The 24,720-nt window shown below is 43.9% G+C and overlaps 1 protein-coding gene across 6 annotated transcripts in view; it reads right to left on the bottom strand.

Moving 5' to 3' along the window:
* Window positions 1–24,720, bottom strand: part of DOCK2 (dedicator of cytokinesis 2) — a 433,369-nt gene that overhangs the window by 70,163 nt on the left and 338,486 nt on the right. For all 6 annotated transcript variants that reach the window (XM_021940250.2, XM_017960117.3, XM_021940247.2 and 3 more), the window contains 3 exons: window positions 15,052–15,130; window positions 4,100–4,200; window positions 3,951–4,009 (listed from right to left, as the gene is read on the bottom strand). In XM_021940250.2, coding sequence (XP_021795942.1) covers window positions 3,951–4,009; window positions 4,100–4,200; window positions 15,052–15,130 — 239 coding nt within the window. The remainder of the gene's footprint in view (window positions 1–3,950; window positions 4,010–4,099; window positions 4,201–15,051; window positions 15,131–24,720) is intronic.

Genomic DNA, 24,720 nt, shown 5'->3' with positions numbered 1-24,720 from the left:
GTTAAGTGCAAAGTCATTTGCGCAAAATGTGCATTGCTTCATGCCAAGCAGAAATCAAATGTTATGATGCTACACTATTGGGAAAAGTACATTCCATTTGGCGTCCACCCAGGATCCAAAACAACAAATGGCATTAACCCCTGAGTGGCTGGCTCCTTAACAACATGTTGTCCTTCTCGCCATGAAGACCTCCCTGCCCATACCTCCTCTCCCAAAACAACACACACACAATTCGTCTAGACTTTCCCCTGAAGAATGTGAAATAATCTTCAAGCCTGAGATTATAGATTTGCAATTAGCTATCTTATAATCACAGGGTTGCCCGAGTTGTTCTTGATGAGAAGATGATGATGATGATACTGATGATCGTGATGATGATGCCCTGATTGCTTCTGGCCTTAAAACAAAATTTAGAAAACTAACATGCATTATGATTTACTCATTATCAGTAGTCTTTGAAAAAACATAGATCATTGGTTATTTCATGCCCTTTGAAACAATTTGCATACACTTTGAAAAAAAATTATTTGTAAGAACATTGCACTTGGGATCAAGAGACAGGCTCTTCTAGCCTCAGTTCAGTCACTGACTTGTTTTTGACCTTGGCAATGTCCTTGTGCTTCTCTTGGCCTCATTTGGCAGCTTTACCTGTACAATCAGCAGGGTTGAATTAGATGATGTATCAGGAATGCAACAGAAATCTGACTACCATGACTAAACTGAAGCTTTAATTTTCTTGTTTAACAAGAAGCCAAAAGATGGCTGGTCCAGAGCTGCTCCTTCATCCTCAGAATGTGAGTTTTGTCCTCATGGCTTTAAGATGGCTACTGCCCCTCCAGCCATATTGTCGTTTTCCAGAAAGAAAGAAAGGGGAGGCCTATGGGCAAAAATGTGTTTTGTTCATTCAATCTGTCCTCTCCTTGCCTCTTGGTTTTTGTCTTGTTTTGTTTTTAATTGGAAAAAAAACTTTCCTGTAGCCGTAACAGGTATGTTTCTGCTGATTCTCATGGGACAGACTTGGGCCACGTGGCTGCTACTTGCTACAAGGCATTGTTAATCGAGCAAATTGCAATCCTAAAACACTGAATCCTGGATTCAGGTAGCCAGGAATAAGAGAAGCCTGGTTCTTCAGCTCCTTCTTGCTCTTCTAATAAATACCTTCTCTGATTAACGCAGCTGCAGTCAATGCCTCTTGTTTGCAACCAACTCCCAACCCCTGACGGATATGTCTTTTAATTGCATTAATTCATCCTACAGGTTTTTGCTAACAGCAGGGAGTCTGTGATGCTTCAGAGCAAATACTCTGGCCAAGGTGCTCGTCCAGTTTCTGCCTCTAACCCACTACATGATCTTGTACAAACCCCTTCTCTCTGGACCTCAGTTTCCTCATTAGTAAAACAGTGAATTGGACCAGATCAGTTGCTTCCAACTGTTCTCTGCAGTGCTCAGGGCTTCCCCCTAGAAAACCCTCTACAAGGGAAGTTCAAGAGAAGCCTGTTATAACGGGCTCTGGGTCTCCCACCTCACTTCAATTACAATAGCTCTATTTTCATCCAATTTACTTATTAAGCATGAGAATTTTTTTTTATTGGTCCTCAGCTAAAAATAAATGTTTGAAAAATGCTGGACAGTACGATCTCTGAAGGGCCCTTCTAGCTCCAACGTTCTGTGATTCTAAGCAGGTGGAATATTTGGTAACATCTTTTCATTCATCAGCATAATTGGGAGTGCAGGAATGCCTGCCAAAACATAATCTATATCTAAATAAAATCTTCTGTGTGCAAAACAATGGCAATGAAGGACATTCAGAAAAGAGCAGGCCATGTGGAAGGACTTCAAACAAACAAAGCACAGATCCCTGTTTTGCAATTCTGGCAGTGCCTGGGGTGTCGAGCTGGGGAAGGAAGCCTGCCACAGCTTTATCCAGCCTCTGCTGTTGTAGAACAGCGAATGCAAACTTGGAAGTGAACTGAATCTGGGTCCATCATGTGTTGAGCACATCTGATGTTTTGAAAACTTTCAATTAGTTTTCATTAGTATTCATAAATTGGAAAATACATTGAAAAACCCAGTCTCCTGGCTTCTTTCGAAAAACTGAAAGGTATGAAAACATTGGGATTGCATTTCAGTAGGACAGCAATTAACTGGAGAGGAACAGCGACTGTCTTTTTTCTCTGCATGGGCATGTCATCTTCACTTTGCTGCAGGCCCTTACTCCTTCTCATGTTCCTGACCCTGAGGTCAGGTGCCGGCTGTCGTATGGGCCTGTGCTTACACGATGTCCCCCCATTCCCCTATCATTGCAAAGCAATGGTAAATGAAACATCAATTATTTCCTATATCCCAGTCCTTACCCAGTGTGGAGAAACAAAAGATAGACTGAGAAAGACATGCCTTTCTAGAAAAACAGGGAAGAGGTGGTACCCCTCCTCCCAGGGGATATTTGGCAATGTCTGGAGACATTTTTGGTTGTCATAACTAGGGAGGGTGCTACTGGCATCTTAGAGGGTAGAGGCCAGGGAGAACAGAAAAATTAGGTTCCATCCTGATGGGGCAAGGATGACAATAATGATAAAAACTCTGATGTGGGGGTGGTGGCCTCCATGGCTCCACTTGCCCCAGCTGTGCTCTTATGACCCTCATAAGCCCCCTGTGAGGGTGCTTATTTCCCCACCTTAGGCCTGGTGATGCTAGGCCTCACAGCCTGTAAATGTCAGAGCAAGGCCCAAAGCAAAGATGTGGCAGTCTGTTCTGGGCTTGGGTCCTCGGCTCTGCCTTGGGCTTTGTGAGCCAACCTGCAACCTCCCTGTTATCCAGCCTGTACTTCTCTTAGCTTGAGTCTGGTGCTACCAGCAACCACAGAACCCAGACTGATAGTCTCTCCACTGTACTATGCTTCCTCCACAGTGGCTAGAACTTGCTGGAAGGGGCATGCAACTACCGCCTAAAAAACCCCTGGGAACTGGCAGACAATAAGAGGTCTGGGGAAGCAAGAAGCATAGTCTGAAGAGGGAACAAAAATTAAATCCAAGAGATGGGCACAGTTAGTACTTGTAGGAAAGTCAACAGTCACACCCAGGGCAGAGCAATTTAGAATCAGAGAGTCAAGGAGGGACAGAAAAACAAAAAAATTCATTACTATTCATCCATCCATCCATCCATCCATCCATCCATCTATCCTTTCAGCACATATTTATAGAGGAGGATGCAGGCCATGAGCAAGGTTTATGGCCCCTGCCCTTGTGGAATCAAAACCATACTCGGAGGCTTCCAGCTGTTTGATTTCAAGCAAGTTACTTCCTTTTCTGAGTTTCCTGATCAATAAAAGGATGGGGGAAGAGTTCCATCTTACAGGAAGTGATGTGAAGATTAAATACAATCTTCTTAGCATGGGACTGACTCAGAGTCTCAATAAATGCCTCCTTGGTTCCATCCCTCCCTCCACAGGTATCATTCAGGTAACCATACAGGATTCCTGCAGCTCCCTGAGGCAGAGACAGCTTATGGGGTCACTTTTCAGCTAAAAAGACCCTCTCATATTTCAGAGAACCAATTATCCCCATGACGTTGGAGTATGTTTTGTGGACCATGCTATACAGGATGCAGAATGACCCTCCAATCAGCAGCAAGCATTCGTGTGATGTGTGAGCACATGAGTTCCCATGACAGTCCTGGTCCATCTTACAAATTTCCATTTGGATCTGTAACCCACTGGAGGCATCAAGCAGAAGCATATTCACAGCTGCTTGCAGGGTTGGGGGTAGGTGTGCGTGTGGGGACCCCCTCTCATTCAGATTACAATCAGGCGCTTATTAAGAACCGGGGTACACACAGTAATGAACTGTTATTTCCTGCTCCCACTGCTAAAACCCCTGTGGCCCTCCAATAGATGGTCTTCAAGGAGTTTGGTGCATGCCGATGTGAGTATCTGGATGTGTGTGCCTACTTACCAAGCTTGTACCACATATCACGGATGGAGAAGCCAATTAGCCGTCTCATGTCCCCATACCTAGGAGGAACAAAAACCTCTGCTTCAGGCACCAACTCAGAGGATCTCATGGACCTCCCCCTCTTCAGGAAATCCAAAAATGCAACCTACTTATTCAGGATTTTGTTGTACTTGGCGTGCGAGAACTGCTCCAGCTGCAGAGAATCCTGGGTGATAAAAGCCACTGCCAGATGAAAATAGTTGTTCCACAGCTGTAAATGAAAGAGCAGAGAACAGTTATGGAGAGGGTCTGAAGTGGGAAGGCATAAGCGCTGGGTAGTGTGAATAATTTATGAAGATGGCAGAAGATAGAGGCAGAACCAGTTTAATTGTGCCCACTGCAATTTTCTAACTGGCACTGACTCTGAAATTAACATCCTGGCCAAAGTGAGGACAATGGATGGATTTCTCTAGGCACTACCATGTCCACTCTCAGACAACAGGATTTGGGAGAAGAGGAGAATTTTAGTTTTTTTTGTTGTTGTTGTTTTTGTTGCTGTTTTTTGTTTTTTGTTTTTTTGTCCTTGTGCTTTGTTTTGTTTTTTGAAAGACAACTTGCCCCAGCTGAGTGCCACGGAGAGCTGTTTCTTGCCCTGGAATTAGAGGGTGATGAAGGGTAAGACAGTTCAGGGATTCACAGCCTCTCTGGTAGTCCTCCCTAATTCACCTGACAGCTTGGAGGACCAACCTGCAATCCATTCTGTCTTAAAATATTTTGCCTTTTCTTTCCCTTTAGTTCGATGGTTTCAAAGTGTGGTTGCCAGATCAGCAGCAGCAGCAGCGCCTGGGAACTTGTTAGAGATACAAATTCTCTGGCCCCTGCCCAGACCTACTGAATCAGAACCTCTAGGGGTGGGACCTAGAAATCTGCAGGTTAATAAGCACTCAGGTGATTCCGATGCACGGTTCAGTTACAGCCCCTGCTGGCCCAGCTGAGATGCAGGCTTGTAAGGATTTTTGCACGTACCTGATCTGTTAGTGCTAAATGTGAGGCACTGATACTAGAACCCACTCCACCAGCTTGCAGTGAAATAGAGCAGGTAAAGGAGTCAGCACATGGTGACTGCTCAAAAGATTGGCCACACTGATGGCAATATTGATACAGGCTACAGAACCAGAGATATTATAGGTCCAAACCATGGATCTACAATCCATGGATTCATCACGGAGCCTCGGTGAACCTGTCTGCAAAACTGAGGTGACTCTGGTACCCACTGCAGAAAGCTGTGATAAAGATGACACAAAATGAGGTGTTTAAAGACATGAATCACAGTAAGAGCTCAAAAATCCTTGCTAGCCTCATTGCTGTTGTGCTTTTCTTTATTCCAGTGGTTCCTTTGGTACCAAAGCCAGTGATACCACCTAGGGTTTTGGTGCTCAAGGGCAATTGTTGCAAGATGCCAAGGTCCTGCAAGGAGCAGGTGGGAGACAGCTTTGCTGAACAAAGCCCACCCACTTTCGGCCCCTCTCAACAGTGTTTGTAGCAACAGGATAGGTAACATTAGCCAGAGAAATCATCCTGCCATTGAGACCTTCATCCTTAACTCAAAGATGTTCATTCGTGTTTGCAGATGGCCAAGACTATAAAAGAGGCAACTCTTCCACTGATAACATAACATCATGATTGCTGCCCAGAGTATGACTTTCAAATGGGTTTGCGGTTCCAGCCTTTGAAAGAAGCAACACAAGCACTCTAATTTTACTATGGGCCAGGAACTTTCCCATACATCTTCCTTTCATCGCTCAACACTTGATAGCTCTCATTCCTCATCTCAAGCTTCCTTCAGATGAGGAGACTGAAGCTTGGAGAGGTTAAGTATTTCGCCTAAGTCTCTCATCTTGTTATACACACAGCAGAGCTAAGATCTGCATCCAGACCTTCCAATTGACATCTGGGGTTCTTTTAACACACCACGGTCAGTCTTCAGCTGGGGATGCATTTAACAAATATTTCTGGAACATCTGCTAAGTGCCCAGGCCTTGCCACAATGTGGTGACAGAGCAGCGGTTACACAAACAGTGATCCCTGGCCTCATGCAGTTTACATTTTGTTGAGTGAATGCTTTTTTCTTTACTTGGACCTTTATCACCCAGGGCCCCAAAAACCAAACTGCTCTTGGGATGCAGTGAAGTGGCCTCTTGGCTCATGGCCCCCTTAAAGTCAGCTCTCCATGCAGAGACCAGAAGAACCTTTTAAAACACATCAGATCATTCGAGACCAGCCTGACCAACATGGCAAAACCCCGTCTCTACTAAAAATACAAAAATTAGCCGGGCATGGTGGCACATGCCTGTAATCCCAGCTACTCAGGGGACTGAGGCAGGAGAATCCCTTGAACCTAGGAGGTGGAGGTTGCAGTGAGCTGAGATCGCGCCACTGCACTCCAGCCTGGGAGACAGAATGAGACTCCATCTCAAAACAAAAACAAAAACACATCAGATCATGCCACTCCCTTCCTCAAAGTCCTCCAAAGGTTCTTGTAACATTTGGAATCAAATCTCCTTGTTTCCATAGCAACTTTGTTTATGTAAACACATGTGGCAGGTTGGGTCTCCTGTCCACACCCCTTCAGACTGCCTTTCCTCCCGGCACCCCAGTGACTTAGCAGCTTCTCCAGGGCTTTGCTGTGAAAATGTGCAGCTCTGGTCTGCTTATGTCCGGAGCTTACACCTTCTCACATTGAAGATGAGAATTTGAAACAACAAGCCAGGGCAAGAGAAAACCGTGGCCACAAGACATGGAAATGAGTGTTTCCATGAAAGTGAGAAATCTCTGATTTTAGCAGACAGCAAAAGAGTAATCAAGGTACATCGGAAATAGGTATCCAACAAAGCAAGTCAATCTATAATTACTCGTGAGAATAATTTCAGAAATGCCACCTAACACGTAAGACATGTCAAATATGGTTGAGCCTCTTGCCATTCTCTATTCTACCCTGAATGAATCCATCAAAAAAGCATTTTCTCTGTCATCCCATTCCTGATTTTCTTTTTTTTTAAATCTGAGATATAATTTATATACCATAAAATTCACTTTTTAAAGTGCATAATTTAGTTTTTAGTATATTCACAGGGTGGTTCAACCATTACCACTGTCTAATTTTGGAACATTTTCATCGCGCCAAAAGAAACCCTCTACCCATAAGAGTCAGTCCCTCTTCTCCCCACCAACATCTTCCCCTACCCTGTCCCTGGAACATATACAAACACGAGGCATCCACCACAGGCTTGGCACACACCAAGCACTCAGTAAATGCAATGGTGGTGTTGATGTTAGCACGGGGTGTAGAGTATTTGTATGCCCTGTCTTCTCCAGCTGTAAGCTCCACAAGTACCCAAATCCTGTCTTGCATTTATTTGTATCCCTAATGCCACGCTCAGCACAATGACTTGAATACAGCTGGGCTCCAGAAAATATTTATTTATCAATTGCTATATTGTTACAGAAATTCTTCAAAAGGTCCCAGATTTTTCTGTCTGCACTGCTAAAAACTGCCTGGAAACTGTTAATACTAATGTACTGTCTGTCTCTGTGGATTTGCCTATTCTGACAGTTCATATAAATGACATCATAAAATATATGACCTTTCATGTATGATTTCGTGTACTTAGTGTAATGCTTTCAAGGTTCATCCATGTTGTAGTATGGATCAGTACTTCATTTTTTATTGTTGAATAATATTCAACCATATGGATATACACATTTTGATTACGTATTCATCCACCGATGGTCATTTGGGTTGTTTCCAGTCTTTGACTATTATGAATCATAGCATTGACACTATGCTGCTATGAACATTTCTGTACAAATCTCTGGGTGGACATATGTTTCAAATGTCATGGGAGTGGACCTTGTTTTGTTTTGGTTTTGGCTTCCATTCTGGAAGACCTTTATGAACCATGAGGCCATAGCTGTGCCTCATCTTTTTAGTGGATCAGAAACGGCACATCCAAGTACCTCACCCACAGCCCCTGCCCAGTTCTGGCCATGGGGCTCTGTGGGAATGCCTTCTGGAACTCAGAGGAGGTTGTCACAGTATGTGGCTCTGTGCAGTGCTCTTAGAGGTGAGCCGTGGTCACAACTAGATATTGCTGAATACTTATAAGGCCTCTGCCCCAAGCCTTTCTTCACTCTTGTTCCCAAAGAATCAGATCCAAATGCATTCACCTGGCTCTTAAAGTCTCATACAATTTCCATGGTCCCCAGTGCTGTCTCCTTCGACAACTGCCCACTGAGGTGGGCTGGTCTGCTCAGACTCCACAGAGATCACAGGAGCATTTTGGTCTCCTTGGCTTCACTCACAGTGGTTCTCATACCTGCAGTGACTGTGTCCTATTCTTACATCCAAGCTGGGTTCAAGACCCGCTTCCTTCATGAAGCCTTCCTAGACTGCAGGGCATATTGGGTCTGCCTGATCACTTCCTGATTTGAGGAGCACTTATTGTGTGCTATCATGGATGTTAGTCCACTGTTCTGCACCTGGCCTTGTGCTCCATTCGTTTCTCATGACAGCACTGTCTGATGGTCAAGAGGACATGTGTCAGTGTGTTGCAGACCAGGGTGTGAAAACCATTTCTATTGCTTATTAGCTGGGTTGCCTTCTGCTAGTTACTTGACCTTTCTGAGCCTCATTTTCCTTTATGTAAAATACCCAAAATAATGGTACCTACCGTAAAGGACTATTGTAATTACTGGATCAATAATATGAGAATGAGGCATCCACTACAGGCTTGACACTAAGCACTCAGTGTATGGAATGGTGGTGTTGATGATAGCATTGGTTGTGGAGAATTTGTATGCCCTGTCTTCTCCAGTTGTAACCTCCACAAGTACCAAAATTTTGTCTTCCATTTATTTGTATCTCTAATGCCATGCTCAGCACAAGGACTTGAATACAGCTGGGCTCCAGAAAATATTTATTTATCAATTGCTGTATTGTCAGAGAAATTCTTCAAAGGGTCCCAGATTTTTCTTTCTGCCCTGCTACAAACTGCCTGGTGATATTTCTACTAAATGTCTACCTCAGCTGACTAGGGGAAGCTACAGTGTCTCTTTAGCAAAATGCACAGGTCTCTTTGCCCTGGGGGAAGGGATGAGGTGATTTCTGATTGGGAATTTAATATTCTGAAATGATAGAACAATAGAGGGTTAGAACTGGAATAAATTTAAGTGTCATCTGTTCTGACTACCATATTGCACAGAGATAAACAGTAAAGTCCAGATAAAGTAAAAGACCACCCAAAGTCATACTGCTAGTGGGTATAATGAGAATTTAGTTACTTTTAATTAACTCTCAAGAAATTATGAAAGTAATATACACACATAGTTTTAAAAAATGATAGAAAATATTAAATGGGAGAAAGTTATTTTCCATCCTACCTTGGATCCAAGTCTAATTCCCCAGAAGAAAATGTTAACAATTCCTTGGGATAGCCTTTCAGAATTTTTTTATGCATAAACAAATGTATGTATAGATATCTTTTTTAAAAGTCTGCTGCACTTGGCTTTTTTCTCTTACCAATATATCTTGCAAATGTTTCTATATTAGCATATACAGATCTGCTTCATTCTCTTTTATTGCTACATTGTATTCTATGAGAATGTACTTTAATTTTAACCAAATTCCCTATTTATAGACATTTAGCTTGATTCCAATTTTTTTTTTTCCGCTAGCAACAATGCTGTAATCAACACCCTTATTTAAACATCTTTATGCATGGGAAACTACATTTGTAGTATACATTCCTAGAACTGGAATTTCTAAGACATAGGGTCTGTGCATGTTTAGTTGTTGTTTTTTGTCTTTGTTTTTATAGACACTGTCAGGTTGCCTTCCAGGGTTTCAATTCAATTACCACTTCCATTATCATGGACAAGGTACCCTACCTTTCTGAGTCTCAGTAACTTCACCTAGAAAAGGAGGACAATAGTATCTAAAGGGTGTGGTTGTAGGGACTAGACGAGAGAATCACTGCCTAGTAAACTCTTAGTCTTGCAAAAAAGCCTTCTCCACTCATCCAAGCAAAGTGAATTCACCCATTATTCACCCATATTATACCCTGTTCACAACATCTATGTCATATTTTCAACAAAATTAATTTATTTTCTGTCTCCTCTACTGGTTGTCAGCATCGAGAAAGCAAGAACCTTCTTTTTAAATTTACTCTTGTTTATATGGTATCGCACATTATGTCTGAGCCAGCATGTGCTTGGGAAATTATTTTTTGAATGAGTTCATTAATGAACCAAGCACACTGCATGCATTCTGGTTAAAACCCCCTAAAAAAAACTATGAGATTTGTATAATTATTCTCCCCATTTTAGAGATCAGGAAACTGAGGCCCAGAGAGGTTCAATATCTTGCCCGACATCACAGAGCTACAAAATGGTGAAGGTGGCATCTGAATCCAGTTTATCTGACTCCAGGTCTTGCATTCTTCACCGCCCTGCTCTTCTGCTGAAATCACTCTTCTCCCTTCTCAGTGTCCTTTCCACTTTGTTGTTGGTTACGGTTTTCACTGGTCCATCTGATGTTTATAAAGACTACAGTCCTTATAGCAGAGAGATCAAGGGTTTTTAAAATAAGAATCAGGATTCTTTCTCAGTGACCTGGAATCATTATTTATCTCAAATTTCAGTTAAAAAAAGAAAGCAGCATGCAGTGGTGCTGAGATGCAGTCAGCCTGCCCTCCTCTTTGGGGCAGAGGCACAGCTGTCATGACCACTCTGCGGATGCTTCTGGTTCTGGGAGTCGAAGGCCCCAGGTGTGGACTCAGGTGAGAAATATCAGACTAGAGGATGTCTGGGGCCTAAAAGCTGAAGCAGGCAGGGCTGGGGAAACTGCACCCAAGCATGTGCCCACCGTTCTGCCTGTGGAACCATCCCACCATGAGTCCCCCTGTGGGGGCGCTATGGGAGGCTGCAAGGCTTTGATGACTGCTCCCTCTGTGTGTGTCTCTCCTTCGCCTGTTTTTGGCATCACCGGTTACATTTCCCATTATAAAGAGCAAGGTGGCCCTCACGCCTCTACTAAAGGCTAGAGATATTTTAGAAGTTTTTCATTTCACAGGATATCAAAAATGGTTCCCAGGATAGGCTGGTAATCCAAAAATGCCTCAAGGCCTAGGCAGAAATGGCCACCACCTAGAGCCAATTAGAGCATCCCCAAATAGAGAGAATCATCTCACTACCAAACACAGCGCTGCCCAAGACAGAGTCTTTCTGGAGTCCAAGTATAATCTCTGATTTCAGGGCCAATCAGAGATTTCAACATGGAGAGTCTCATCTTCCGGCCAATCATCTCAGAGCTCTCTATCCCAGTGCCAGTAAGAATTAGAAAGGGCAGAGAGTGCTTCTGGATCTAAATAAAGCTGTCTCCTGGAATCCAAAGGCACCCAATTCCTAAGAGACAGAGCGGAAGAGTGAAAAGAGGATGTGCTGTGCAGACAAGCCTGGGGTTAAATCCCAGCAGCCCCATTTATTGGTTAGATGACCTTTAACCGAAAAGTCAATCAATTCTCTGAAGCTCAGTTAATTCACCAGTGAAATGGGTATATCCCAACCTAACAAGATTATGATGACAATCAAAATTTTCTAAGTAGATGCCCAATAAAGTTAGTCACCCTCTTCAAAAGCCTGGATGCTAGAAGATGGATTTATATAGCCTTCTACCAAGATTCCAAGATCCTTGAGGGTAGGGCAGTGTTCTTTGCTTGAGTTCCCTGAAGCGTGTTGCAATAGTCTGGGCCCATAAGAATTGTTCTTGAACACAATTTCTTGCTGATTTGAATTTGAAATCCTCTCTTTGTCTTCCCTGACCACGTGAACTGATGCAGACACCAAGGACCAGCATCCTGAATAGGGCCTAGAATGCAAGTGATCTCAGCCGCAAGCAGAAAACACCATTTTTATAATTCCCAGTTCTTGTCACCTACAGAGTGGCAGTCACCAAGCTTCTTACTTTCTGCCCTTTGAATCACAAAACCACAGTTCTGGGAAAGATATTAGGGATAATCTCATTGCACCTGCCCCTCCTCTGGTCAGTGGCTGCCAAGACAGGCAGCAGTCAGTGATGGATGCTGTTCCTGCTGATATTAAATGCATAATTAATGAGACCGTAAGAAGGAGACAAGGCGTGTTCCAGGCAGGGTACAGAGAACAAATCCATTCTCACACAGAGGGAGGAAAAGGTAGGAGAACAAAGATAAGGTTGGAAAATGATCCTGTTCTTGGGTACTTTTCAATAAATAGCTATGGAAGCCTCATTAGGAAAAGAGACTTACTTTATTGTGTAATGTTGGCCACTCTTCTGTTTTACAGAATCTTGTGGGTGTGACAGCCCCAGGCAATGTTGTGGTAACCAGAAAGAGGCCTCCTGTCCTTTTATCAAGGACTGACATCCATTCCCAGCCCTGACACATTTAGGGGCATGATCATCATAATCATTATCCAAATAATAAAATTACTATTATTATAATGAGCTAACACTTATTAAACGGCTGCTATGTTCCCAGCACTGTTCTAAATGCTTTATGTGAATTCACTTAATCCTCACAACCATCCAATGACATAGCTGCTATTAATATCCTGATTTAATGTTGAGGAAACTGAGGCACACAGAGATGAAGTAATTTGTCTAAAGTCACTCAGCTTGTAAGCCCGTACTTCTCATGTATGAAACGCTCAATCTCTGAGCATCTCTCAAATACAGATTTTCTTTCAGGAAAACAGGATATAAACCTAAAGGAATGCCCTGAAGGAATGAAGTTGAGCTTCTCTTGGAAAATTGCCATCTAAGAGCATGGAAAAGAGTGAAGTCGGAAAGCAAGTTTGAGGCTGCAATTGCTGACACCCACGGAAAGAGATGAACAAACTAGCTCGCAGTTATATGGACCAAACCCTGTCACCTCTGGCCCCTAGGTATGGTGTTCCAAGTTGCCCCTCCCAAAAAGCAGAAACTTCCCTGAACATACCCGCGACCAGGGCCTGCAGGCATCTCAGCCACATTTGGAAGGAAATCGAGCATCTCTCCTGATTCAAACCAGCTAAAGAGATACTCTTTGTTCCCGTGTCGAAGATTTATAATGCCAGGAGAAACTCTCACCCAGACCCAGTCGGGCAGTCAACCCCCTGCAGGGGTGAAAGTCTATATCTGGCACGTGGTTGTTGTCATCTGTGTGGGCCTTGGTGTCAGCCACCACTGAGTTCTGGTCCCAACTTTGCACTGATGTGCTCGGTGACACCAGGCTGTCTCCTTATTATCTCTGAGTCTTACTTCCTGCCTCCTTAGAGCAGAAAAAATATTAGTAATAGTGGCTAACTTGTAGGGTGGCTGTAAACACTGAGAAAGATAATGCCCTTAAAGTGCTTCTTGTGAGATCTGGCATGTATTAATCATCAGAAAATGGCTGCTACTCATTTTATCATGGCTCTCATTGTCGCTCAGTTGCCTGATTTGAATGCAAGGTAGTTCAAGAGAATCTTCTTCAGAGATCCTGTTCATCCTCTCAACAAATACTCATAGGCTGGTGCTCTCAGCAGGGTGAATCTCACAGTCCTCAGCCCAGACATCACCTCCCCAAGAAGACCTACCATGTGCCAGGCACAGAGCATAGAGTTGTTGTGTGTTCAAGGTCTTTATAATCATGAGGCTTAAGTTCTATGGGAGTAAAGAGAGGAAATACGCACGTAGAGAAGAAAGATGATTTCTTCTTTTTTTTTTTGAGACGGAGTCTCGCTCTGTCGCCCAGGCTTGAGTGCAGTGGCCGGATCTCAGCTCACTGCAAGCTTTGCCTCCCGGGTTTACGCCATTCTCCTGCCTCAGCCTCCAAGTAGCTGGGATTACAGGTGCCCGCCACCACGCCCGGCTAGTTTTTTGTATTTTTTAGTAGAGACGGGGTTTCACCGGGTTAGCCAGGATGGTCTCAATCTCCTGACCTCGTGATCCGCCTGCCTCGGCCTCCCAAAGTGCTGGGATTACAGGCTTGAGCCACCGCGCCCAGCAAGAAAGATGATTTCTAATGACATTTAGTGGTATGAAGAGACTCCAGGAAGCCACGTGGTTTTGCATAATGACCGTGGGGTCAGTGGGGGTGATCCTCAGAGAGGAGTCAGGCAGGGGAGGCCTCTTTAAGGAGGAAACATTTGAACAGAAACTTATGGGACCTTACAAGTGGGTTCTCCCAGCAAGCCCCTTGTCACATTCCAGTTCTGGAAAAACCCTTTGAAGTAGAAAGGGTAGTTGCTGCATTTTACAGATGACTCACTTGAGGCATGGATACAGTCCAGGCCTTGCCTGAAGTTGCTCAGCTTCTGAGAGGTGAAAGCCCAGACAGGAACTGAACAACTTAGATGAGCAAGGAAAAAACAGCATCATTGCAGTTCATGAGCTCAGTGTCTCCTACGTGCTAAGCCCCCACTGCAAGAGATGCAAGGGATCAGAGGCTTCCCTGGAGGGGATCCTCTTGTAGGGGGCCTTCCCTCTCACCTCTCCAGGCAGAGGCAGCAATTTGGACTTTCCCACAGAGTTTGTTCTTCTTGGGCCTGAACCTGGGCAGGTGTGTCATTCTGTTTGCCCCAAGCACATACTTTTAGGGCCCTGAATCTCTTAGAGGTCCCAGGTCTTGGCTGAGCACTAAAACTGACTTTCGAAGGAATCAGGAAGCCACAAAGTTGTACTGAAGAACTTGATTGTAAATCATTTTTCATTGTCTATGACTGGCTGCTCTTTTGGCTCCAGGCAATAGAAAAGCAAAAAAAAAAAAGGTGATACATTTTTAAAAGGTGGTACCGACTCTGACAATGAATGAATGCAAGTCTCCTTGTTAGCATAAGATCCATTATACAGTCACATTTGCATATGATGATCAGTTGGTGACTATTTAATCAAGGACCTGGTTGAAAGCCTGAGAATTTTCTCCCCAGCCACAACCCTCTGTGGAAATCCCCGGAAAGACTAGGACAGCTTCTGTAGGCTTTGGGATGTGTCTGATGGAGCGATCAGCCCAAGATGTCAGAGACGCCCTGGGCAGCTCCAAGGGTAGCTCTGGTGCCTCATACTCACCTGGAACTCAAAGTTCGTGTGTTCTAGGAACTTCTGGTTCATGGTTTCTGCAAACTTGTTGATAGCTCTCAGGAAGACCCTGGAAGAGGGCAGAAAATTACCAGACTATCTGAGCATGATGTCTTACATTCCTTTGTCCTTGTGCCAGACTGAAATTCCCTTACCCTCTTTGGGGAGAGGCTCAAAGGCCAAATTACCGATTTAGAGAGGTGAGCTAATGTAGATTAACAACTGTTCACACTCTAGACCTGGGGCTGTTTACCTTGCAAGAACTCAATAACTGTTTGACTTCTTTTTGAAAATTTGCATTGTCTTATGTTTAAGATATTACAAGCTTATGGCAGAAAATTCATGCTAAAGAGAAATCACCTCCCCACCCCCAAACAAACAAACAACATGCTACCACATCCTATCACCGATCGAAAACTGTCATCCACGTTTTGATGAACATAATTTCAAAGGTCTCCCTAGATGTATGTAAACAAATGATATTTTAAGGGTATCATTTTGATAAATGGGGCTAAACAACAAATGCTGTTTCACAGTCTGTCTTTTTTACTCAACAATAAATTGTGTGCTTCTTTCATGCCAATGAATGTAGATACATCTCATCCTTTTTAATCACTGAAGAGCATTCCACTGTATGGATGTATCACAGTTTGTTTAATCCATTTCTTATTGATGGATCTTTTTGGGTTTTTTTTCTCAGTATTTTTCTGTAATAAACAATGTTCTAATGATCACTCTTCTGTGTATATCATATACCTGCTATATATACCCCTTCTCCACTGTTCTCCTCCAAGTAATAATACTGGTCAAATGGGCTAGGTGCGGTGGCTCACACCTGTAATCTCAGCACTTTGGGAGGCCAAGGTGGGCGGATCACTTGAGGTCTGGAGTTCAAGAACAGCGTGACCATCGTAGTGAAACCCTGTCTCTACTAAAAATACAAAAATTAGCTGGGCATTGTGGTGCACGCCGGTAATCCCAGCTACTTGGGAAGCTGAGGCATGAGGATCCCTTGAACCCAGGAGGTGGAGGTTGCAGAGTGATCTAAGATCATGACACTGCACTCCAGCCTGGGCAATAGTAAGAGTCTGTCTCAAAAAAAAAAAAAAAAAAATACTTGTCAAATGTCATGCACATTTATAATTTTGGTACTTGTTGTCAATTTGCATTTCCCCTTAAGTGTCTTCCTGTCCATGTTGTTCTCTCCTTCCTCCTTGCCAAGCCCTTCCGACTGGTCTTGCAGCCTCCTGTCTCTTCATCCTGGAAAGCTCATTCCTCTAAAGGACAGCTCCGTCACATCAATCACTGACTTGATGGCTCTCCACTGCCTACAGGGTGAGTCCAAGCTCTTTCTCTGGACAGTCCCTCCCCTCATGATGGGACCCCAACCTTCTTTTCTAAGATTATTTCTTGCTAGTACCCTGTGTTTCTGGTATTTCCCAAATCCCTGTCTATGTTCTTTCTTTGTGTAGAATGTCCCTCACCTTCTCGTTTCTGAAAGTCAGGATTCTTCATGGTCATTACCCTTCCTGGTCCAGATCGAGAGCCTTCTTCATTTAGTTTTCCATCATCCCACCAGCCTTAAGTGACTGAGACCACCCCCATTCTCTGAGGTTATTTCTGGCACCCCTCGTATGAGCACACTTTATATCCAGCTGTCTGTGTGCAGCCGTATCTCTTCTTTCAGACTATGAGCTTCTGCAGGGCAGGGTCTGCTGCACTCATGTGTACCCGAAGGGATCCTCATTGCAACTCCCGTTCCCAACGTTCATCATGGTCTAGGATGATTCACTTGTATGACTCAGTAACATCTCTCTCCTTTAGTAGATTCTACTCTTCTGGGAATCACAGATTCCCTCTATGCTCTCACATACTCCCCAGTCCACATGAATTTAACTCCTAAATTTTTATCTCCATCCCTGGCCTCTCACCTACACACCAGCTTGCACTCCAGCTCTCTCATCTATATCCATACTTGAATAACATATAGGCATCTCAAACTTACATGTCAAAAACTAAACTCCGACCACTTGCCCTCCCCACACCCACCCTGAAATACTTCTTTCTGTAGTCTTCCCATCTAAGTTAAGGACAATTCTATTCTTCCAATTGCTCAGAGTCGGGGGAGAAAAGGAAACAATTTTGGTAACGTCCTTGACTATGTCTTTCTCTCATATCCTACACCTGGACTTTACAGAACACATATGCATATAAGAAGCGTCCCCTCCCAGGGAACAAAAAGGCTGGGCTATTTATGCCTTAGCAGCAGCCCCCAGCCCCCTCACTGGTTGAAAGTTGCTCCAATGGGCAGGAAGTCCCTGTCACTTCTGGCCTGTCCTGTAGGTGAGCTGAGCACTCTGTAGCCAGACAAAGCCCAGGGAAAGAAAGAAGAAAGAAAGCCTCAGGGCGCATGGGAAATGTCCACCGAAGCTGCCGGCAGATTTTGGGTGGTTCAAGAGATGGTGGGTGGAGGATCTGCAGCATTTGCTACATCAGGCACTGCAGGGCCAGGTGTTCACTAAGATACTTTCATGACTGTTGAACACAGAAGGCAGTGCATCCTGGCACTGGGATCACAGGATTTGGACACACACACACACACACACACACACACACAAATGGGTGTGACTTCTGGCTTTGTTACTCTCCAGCGGTGTGGATTTGGAGCATGTTAATATAACCCCTGAAGTTTCAGTCTCCTCCCTTGTGAAATAGCAGTAATGGAACCTTTTTCACAGGGTCGCTAGCTGAGGTAGCTTCAGACCCCTCTGGACTGCTTTATTCTTCTAAAGGCAAGAGCCAGACAACAGGGCAGACAGAGGACAGGGCTCAGTTAGCAGCCAGTTTTGAGGCAGGCAGCACCATACAAAAACAGAAATAAAAATCCCACAAAATCTGCCACCCCATCAGGCTGTCACAAAGGGAGATTTCTGTGGTTTTGTTAGTCTGTTATTCACCAATACGCCTTTGAAACAACATCGTATTTTGTATTCTCTCCTTAAAGATGAGTTATCTGATCCCCCAGATGGAAATGCATTGGGTGGCTGTCACATTATATGTAAACATCTCAGAACCTCGAATACAATACCAAAGTGAGGGCTTTCACACACTCTCAGCAGCAACAATGCTATCAGTCATTCCAGGAACAGTCATTATTTTGGTTGTCAGCTTAAACTTGTCTCCAGCCTCAAAGGCCAGTCTAATGACCACAAACCGATTTGCCCCTGTGCTGACGAGGGAGATTAGTAGCAGGTAAATCAAAGTTCCTCCCTTTCTCTAGAGCCTTTCATAGCCACACACTGGAAATCACAATATCACTTCACTCTGGGTGCCCATGCTTGGGTTTGGAAAAATAAGGCATTTTTCTTCTCATTTTTCTTATTTTTTTAAAAACAGTAATAGGCCAGGCACAGTGGCTCACGCCTATAATCCCAGCACTGTGGGAGGCCAAGATGGGTGGATCATGAGGTCAGGAGTTCGAGACCAGCCTGGCCAACATGGTGAAACCTCGTTTCTACTAAAAATGAGGAGAGAGAGAGACCCTCTCATATTGTTTTATATTGTTTTATACTCAGTACCTGTTTTAAGAAAAAAACAAGGAAGTAAAACCAAAGACAGGCAGCCTAGTGCCAGGCCCAAAACCAGGCCTGGGCCTGCCTGGCCTAACCCCAGTAGTTAAAAATCAACTCATAACTTAGAAACCGATATTATTCATAGATTGTATAAAAGAACATAGTGAAACTCCCGGCCCTGTTTTGTTTCTCTCTGACCACTGGTGCATGCAACCCCTATCACGTACCCCTTGCTTGCTTAAATCAATCACGATCCTTTCATGTGAAATCTTTAGTGTTGTGAGCCCTTAAAAGGGACAGAAATTGTGCACTCAGGGACCTTGGATTTTAAGGCAGTAGCTTGCCGATGCTCCCAGCTGAATAAAGCCCTTCCTTCTATAACTCGGTGTCTGAGAGGTTTTGTCTGTGGCTCGTCCTGCTACAAAAATACAAAAATTAGCTGGGCATGGTGCATGTGCCTGTAATCCCAGCCACTTGGGAGACTGAGGCAGGAGAATTGCTTGAACCAGGGAGTTGGAGGTTGCAGTGAGCCGAGATCACGCCACTGCACTCCAGCCTGGGCGACAGAGTGAGACTGTCTCAAAACGACAACAACAACAACAGCAATAACTGTACTTAAAGCCTAAGCACTCATATGGTAAAGTGGGTCAGGATGAAAACACACTCAACTCTATTACTGTCAACAATGAACCTGAATTGTTGAAAACAAAGTTCATTATCAAATCTCAACCTAGCACTTCCTGTGTCTCATCTGTGTTGCTTAGTGGCTATAGAGGAGGAAGAACAATCCCAACCACGGTTTTCAACTGCCTGCCAGGCTCCACGCTAGGGGCTTTGCATGGATTCTTTCCTCTGTTGCTTTTGTTTTTCTAATGCTCACCTATCTCTGAATTAGATACGGTTTCCACTTTAGAGACATGAGTTTAGGTAACTTTCCCAAAAGCCCAGGCAGTACATGTAAAATCAGGATTTACATGTAGTTACACTGTCTGCAGAATCTAGGTATTTAACCACAGGGCAGTTCTGTCCACAGGACATCTCTGTAATTCTGTTCAATCCAAGCCGTGAGCTCACTTTATTAATAATAACAATGATGGAAGTATCAATTGCCACCATTCATATGGCCTGTGCCAAGAGCTCTACAAACGTTATTTCACTTAATTCTATAAACTGAAGTAGGAGCTACTGTTATACCCATTTAACATAAGAGGAAACCGAGCCTTAGAAAGAGCAAATAATTTCCCCACATTCAAACAGCAAAGAAGCAGAAGAGTCCAGACCTAAACTCAGGTTTGTCTTTCTCTAAAGTGTTTCCAATTAACCAGAAGGACACACTGGCTCCTTGAACTTCCGGCACTGGCATGCTTCCACTCATGCCTGCCATGCACGCAGCCCTTCGCACTTCGTCCACATCATTCTGCTGCCTGCCCACAGCTGACTGGGTCCAGGGCCAACACGTGACTCAAAGCAGTCGTGCATGGGCTGGCCAGCAGCCCATGGGTGGTCTTATGGGTATAGTACTGTGCAATGGAGATACCCAAGCCTGGACAGAAGTAGATCCATCCTTTCAAGCAGCCCACAAGGAGGGAGAATGCAATCTGAGCCTTGAGCAGAAGCCATGGGCAGATGATTCCATGAGGAACCAGAAGCCATATGCAATAGAGCAGGGAACAGATAAGTCAGCTGTCGTGAGTAGGAAGAAGCTGGCAGAAAGAGGAGCCAAACCCAGGCTTGCTATCCTGAAAACTGTTCCGTGTGAGGCCTCACAGAGCCTGCTGGCTCGAGTCCCCAGCTTCCTACTTCTCTTCATGTGGCAGAACAAATCCTGGGGTCAGGAGGCAGCCGAGAATAAGCCTATACACACTACATGTACTACTCCCTGGCCTGGGCCCAGGAGTGGAAGGTGCACAGAGTCCTACAGGTGCTGCAAGCCAGCCAGGGTTACCTTCCCACTCAGCCACTCTGCTGAGCTGCAGCCGTGGGCTGGGTGGTTGACCTCTGTGAATCTCAATTGCCCCATCTGTAAAAGGAGCCATGTGTGAAGACTAAATGAGATGCAGTACAGGAAGCAGGGGCCCAGTGCCTGCACATAGATGTCCTCAGTACATGTCAGCTGTTGTTGTTATAGTTATCCTTAACTGCCCACTGCCTCGAAGTTCTGGGGCAGGAGGATACGAGGCTGATGATACTCCCATGTGACAACACAGCATGGACCCATGCCCACAGGCAGTATCATGTGAATAAAAGAGGGGAGAGGAGGCAGATATGCCCTATCTGGTGAGATTCACCAAGGGAGAGAAAGGGCCTCTCCAAATTCCAATCCCCTGTTATTCATCCAAATCACAATCCCCTGTTATTCATGGGATGTAGTTGATTCTACTGGTCAGAACTAAAGATGAAAGCATTGGCTGGACGACATAGACATCCCTCCTCTTGAGCCACTGGGATATCCATTCTCCCACAGAGCCTTTAAGTGCCTCCTTTACAACACACAAAATGCTCCATGGACCAAAAGGTTAGAATGAATCAGCATATTCCAGCTCAGTGACAACACACAGTTCACCCCAAGTGCCCGCAAACATTTTCTGCATAATTTGGGATTCCAGTTAGGGATGCAGCAGGCTCTCGGGATCGGGATCCTGCAGCCAGCTGGATGTCAGGATTAGGTGTTCTTTGCTGATTAAGGAAACCATGAAGAGGTAAGCTGGGCATGGTGGCTCATGTCTGTAATCCCAGCACTTTGGGAGGCTGAGGCGGGTGAGTCACCTGAGGTCAGGAGTTCGAGACTAGCCTGGCCAACGTGGCAAAACCCTGTCTCTGTTAAAAATATAAAAATTAGCCAGGCATGGTGGCGTGCACCTGTAATCCCAGCTACTGAGGGGGCTGAAGCAGGAGAATCACCGGAATCCAGGAGGTGGAGGTTGCAGTGAGCTGAGATTGTGCCATTGCACTCCAGCCTGGGTGACAGAGTGAGACTCTGCCTCAAAAAAAAAAAAAAAAAAGAAAGAAAGAGGGTTTTTTCTTTCTGGATTACATGGAGGTGAGGACCCCAAAAATGAATGATCACTACAAATTAAGGTAGTAGGATGAAGGGAAAATGGGTGTCAGTGATTCAACAGCACATTGATGGAACCACCATATGAAAAGGTAGACAAGACCCAGCCCAGATTTGCGCTTCAGTGAAGTAGTTTGGATATATCCAGACCATAGAAATAGAAAGAGAAAGCAAAATTAACTAACATCTATGAAGCGCTTGCTATGTGTCAAACACTATTCTAACTACTTTCTACATATTATTTCATTTTAGTTCCCAGAAATATCCTTTGTGGTATCATTATTAGCCACATTTTACAGTGAGGAAAACGGAGTCCAGAGTGGTGAAGGAACTTGCTCAGATGGAATTTGAACCCAGGCAACCATAAGTCCTAACTGCCCTGTTCTGCCTCTGGTCTCTCTCTGGGCTCCGAATTCATGACAGCAACTGCAGCTTACATTTCCATGGGAATATTTACTGTTTCCCTAGCTAGACCAGAAGCCCTCTGCCTTCTGGGACCATAGCTTAAATTGGCCTGTCCATTGCCTAGAACCTTGGATGCCCATGAAATTCAATAAATATTTGGTGGTTAACTGTATTTAGGGTAACTTTAGGGATGTGTATAAATCCTAAGCCTCCTTAAAATGTTGGATTTCTAGAGTGAGGTGCAGATGGAAGAGAGGTAAAAGAGGTTTCCAGGCATAATCTTGTTCATTTACAACATTATAAAGAACTCGATCATTTAAAAATTAACGACATCATGTAAATCAGATCTTACTCAGTGTTGCAGCTTACCAAAAAGAAAAACGCTGTAACAGGAAGTATTTCTTGCAGGAGATGTGTCACTATGTCTGCATACACAAACAGTACACAGCTGGGGAGACATTAAAATCTAGAAAACCCCACTCCCTTTTCCAACAAACAGATAAGTAAATAATAGATGACTAATGCATACATAATACAGAAATCATAAGTGATAATAGAAAAATTATAAAAACAGGCCAAATATAATAGCATGCGGATCATGGAAGGAAGGAAGAAAAGTTAGTTGGAATGTCCAGACACACTGACAAGTGAAGCTGGCCCTGACCACATGAATAAGTTGCATCTTTTTGGAGAAAAGAAAATGGTATTCTGGGGAATACTGGTCTGGGATAAGTCATGGTATATGTTCTGTTTATCTAAATTGGGTTGAAATTGTTTACTAGTGGCATGATCTTGGAGAATTGTTTCACCTCTCTGGGCAAAATGCACTTAATAATATGGAGATTACTTTGGGAGGCCGAGGCAGGCAGATCACCTGAATTTGGGAGTTCAAGACCAGCCTGACCAACATGGAGAAACCCCTTCTCTACTAAGAATACAAAATTAGCCGGGTGTGGTGGTGCATGCCTGTAATCCCAGCTACTCGGAAGGGTGAGGCAGGAGAATCTCTTGAACCTGGGAGGTGGAGGTTGCAGTGAGCCGAGATCACGCCATTGCACTCCAGCCTGGGCAACAGGAGCGAAACTCTGTCTCAAAAATAAATAAATAAATAAAACAATAATAATAATACAGAGATTAAGAGCATTGGCTTCAATGAAATGGCTTCTGTTTCTTTTCAGCAATGCAACAGGAAGTATGTTACTTATCTATTCTGCACCTCAGCTTCCTCCTATATAATACGTGAATTACAGTTGTTCTACATTATAAAGTTATTGGGAGGATTAAATGAACTAATACATGTGAAGCCTTTGCAACAGTGATGGATCTAGGTACTTAATAAATGTTAGCTATTATAATATCATACAAAATGCAAAAATAGTGAGAACATTTCATGTGTTCTATAAATATAAGAGATCATTTTGGCTAGAAGATGAAGAAAATCTTTGAACTAAGCTATGTGCCTGCAAGGAGAAAAAAGTAATCTTTTCTGGTTGACATTAACACATGCTTCTTTAGTCCAAGGCTAAGTTTGTTGTCATCACCTAGTGATATCAATGCTATTATTATTGAGTTTTTCCTTGATACTGGCACTGTGCTAAGGAGTAACTCATTCTATCCTTATACACACAACGCAATTTTCATGAAATAGAAACTACCATTATCCCCATTTTACAGACTAGGAAACTAATACTCCAAGAGGTTAAAAGACTTCCCACGAAAGAGAAAGTGGCAGAATTAAAGAGTCTGAAGCCCAGGCTGTGTTCCGGAGTCTAACTTTTTTCTTTAATGTAAAAAAAAAATAAGTACTTGGCTGACCCTTAAGAGATACAAATCTATTATTTCTATTTAGGAGAGATTTCCAATTTATTAAGTCCCTTAGGAGATTACATTCTAATTTTCTAGGTATAAAGAAACAAGGATTATTGTATCATTTCTAGGGGCCTGTCCCCAGAAATGGCTAAAGTTTGAATCAAGCTGGGATTTCAGGAGGAGATATTCCTTCAAAGCACTCCCACGGGGCCCAGCATATGTTTCTTCCAGAAGGACCATTAGACATCTCAGAAGGAGAAGTTGCCTGGCCAGGGCTCTAGTCCCAAGACCCTGGATCAAGGCTGGATATCTGTGCATTCAGCTGCCCATCATTTAGTCCTCTTTCTGGTAACAACTTCTAGACTTTCCTTTGAAGAACTACTCTCCCTGCTTCTTTCCTTATCCCCTGACTTTGTGGTTTTGGTAGAACTGACCACACCACCCACCCCTAGTTCCAAAGGCGGGTCATGAAATCCAAGCCTGATTTAACAGTACATTTCATTCGGCTGGCCGCAGAGGTCTATGGATGGGCATGTAGCCCAGGCCAGACCTTTGAAGACTGGCCTCAGAATTTTTTCTGTACCTATAGAAAAAGAAGTCTTTTCATTCTATCGTCATTGAAAATACAACAAGGAATATATCTGCAACTTCTAGAGTCCATTTTCCCCACTATGAAGACAGCATCTGCCTGAGAATAAGGTAAACAGAAAAAGCAGAGAGAGACACACACACAGATTCTCTTCATTGCTCTTTGAGCACCTAGATACGTCCATGCCTGAAGCCACACCTCAGGGTTCTTTCAGTTATCTGTGCTAATAC

This window comes from Papio anubis, chromosome 5, assembly GCF_008728515.1.
Source record: "Papio anubis isolate 15944 chromosome 5, Panubis1.0, whole genome shotgun sequence".
NCBI classification, from domain to species: Eukaryota; Metazoa; Chordata; class Mammalia; order Primates; family Cercopithecidae; genus Papio; species Papio anubis.
This window is presented reverse-complemented; position numbering and strand designations above follow the sequence as displayed.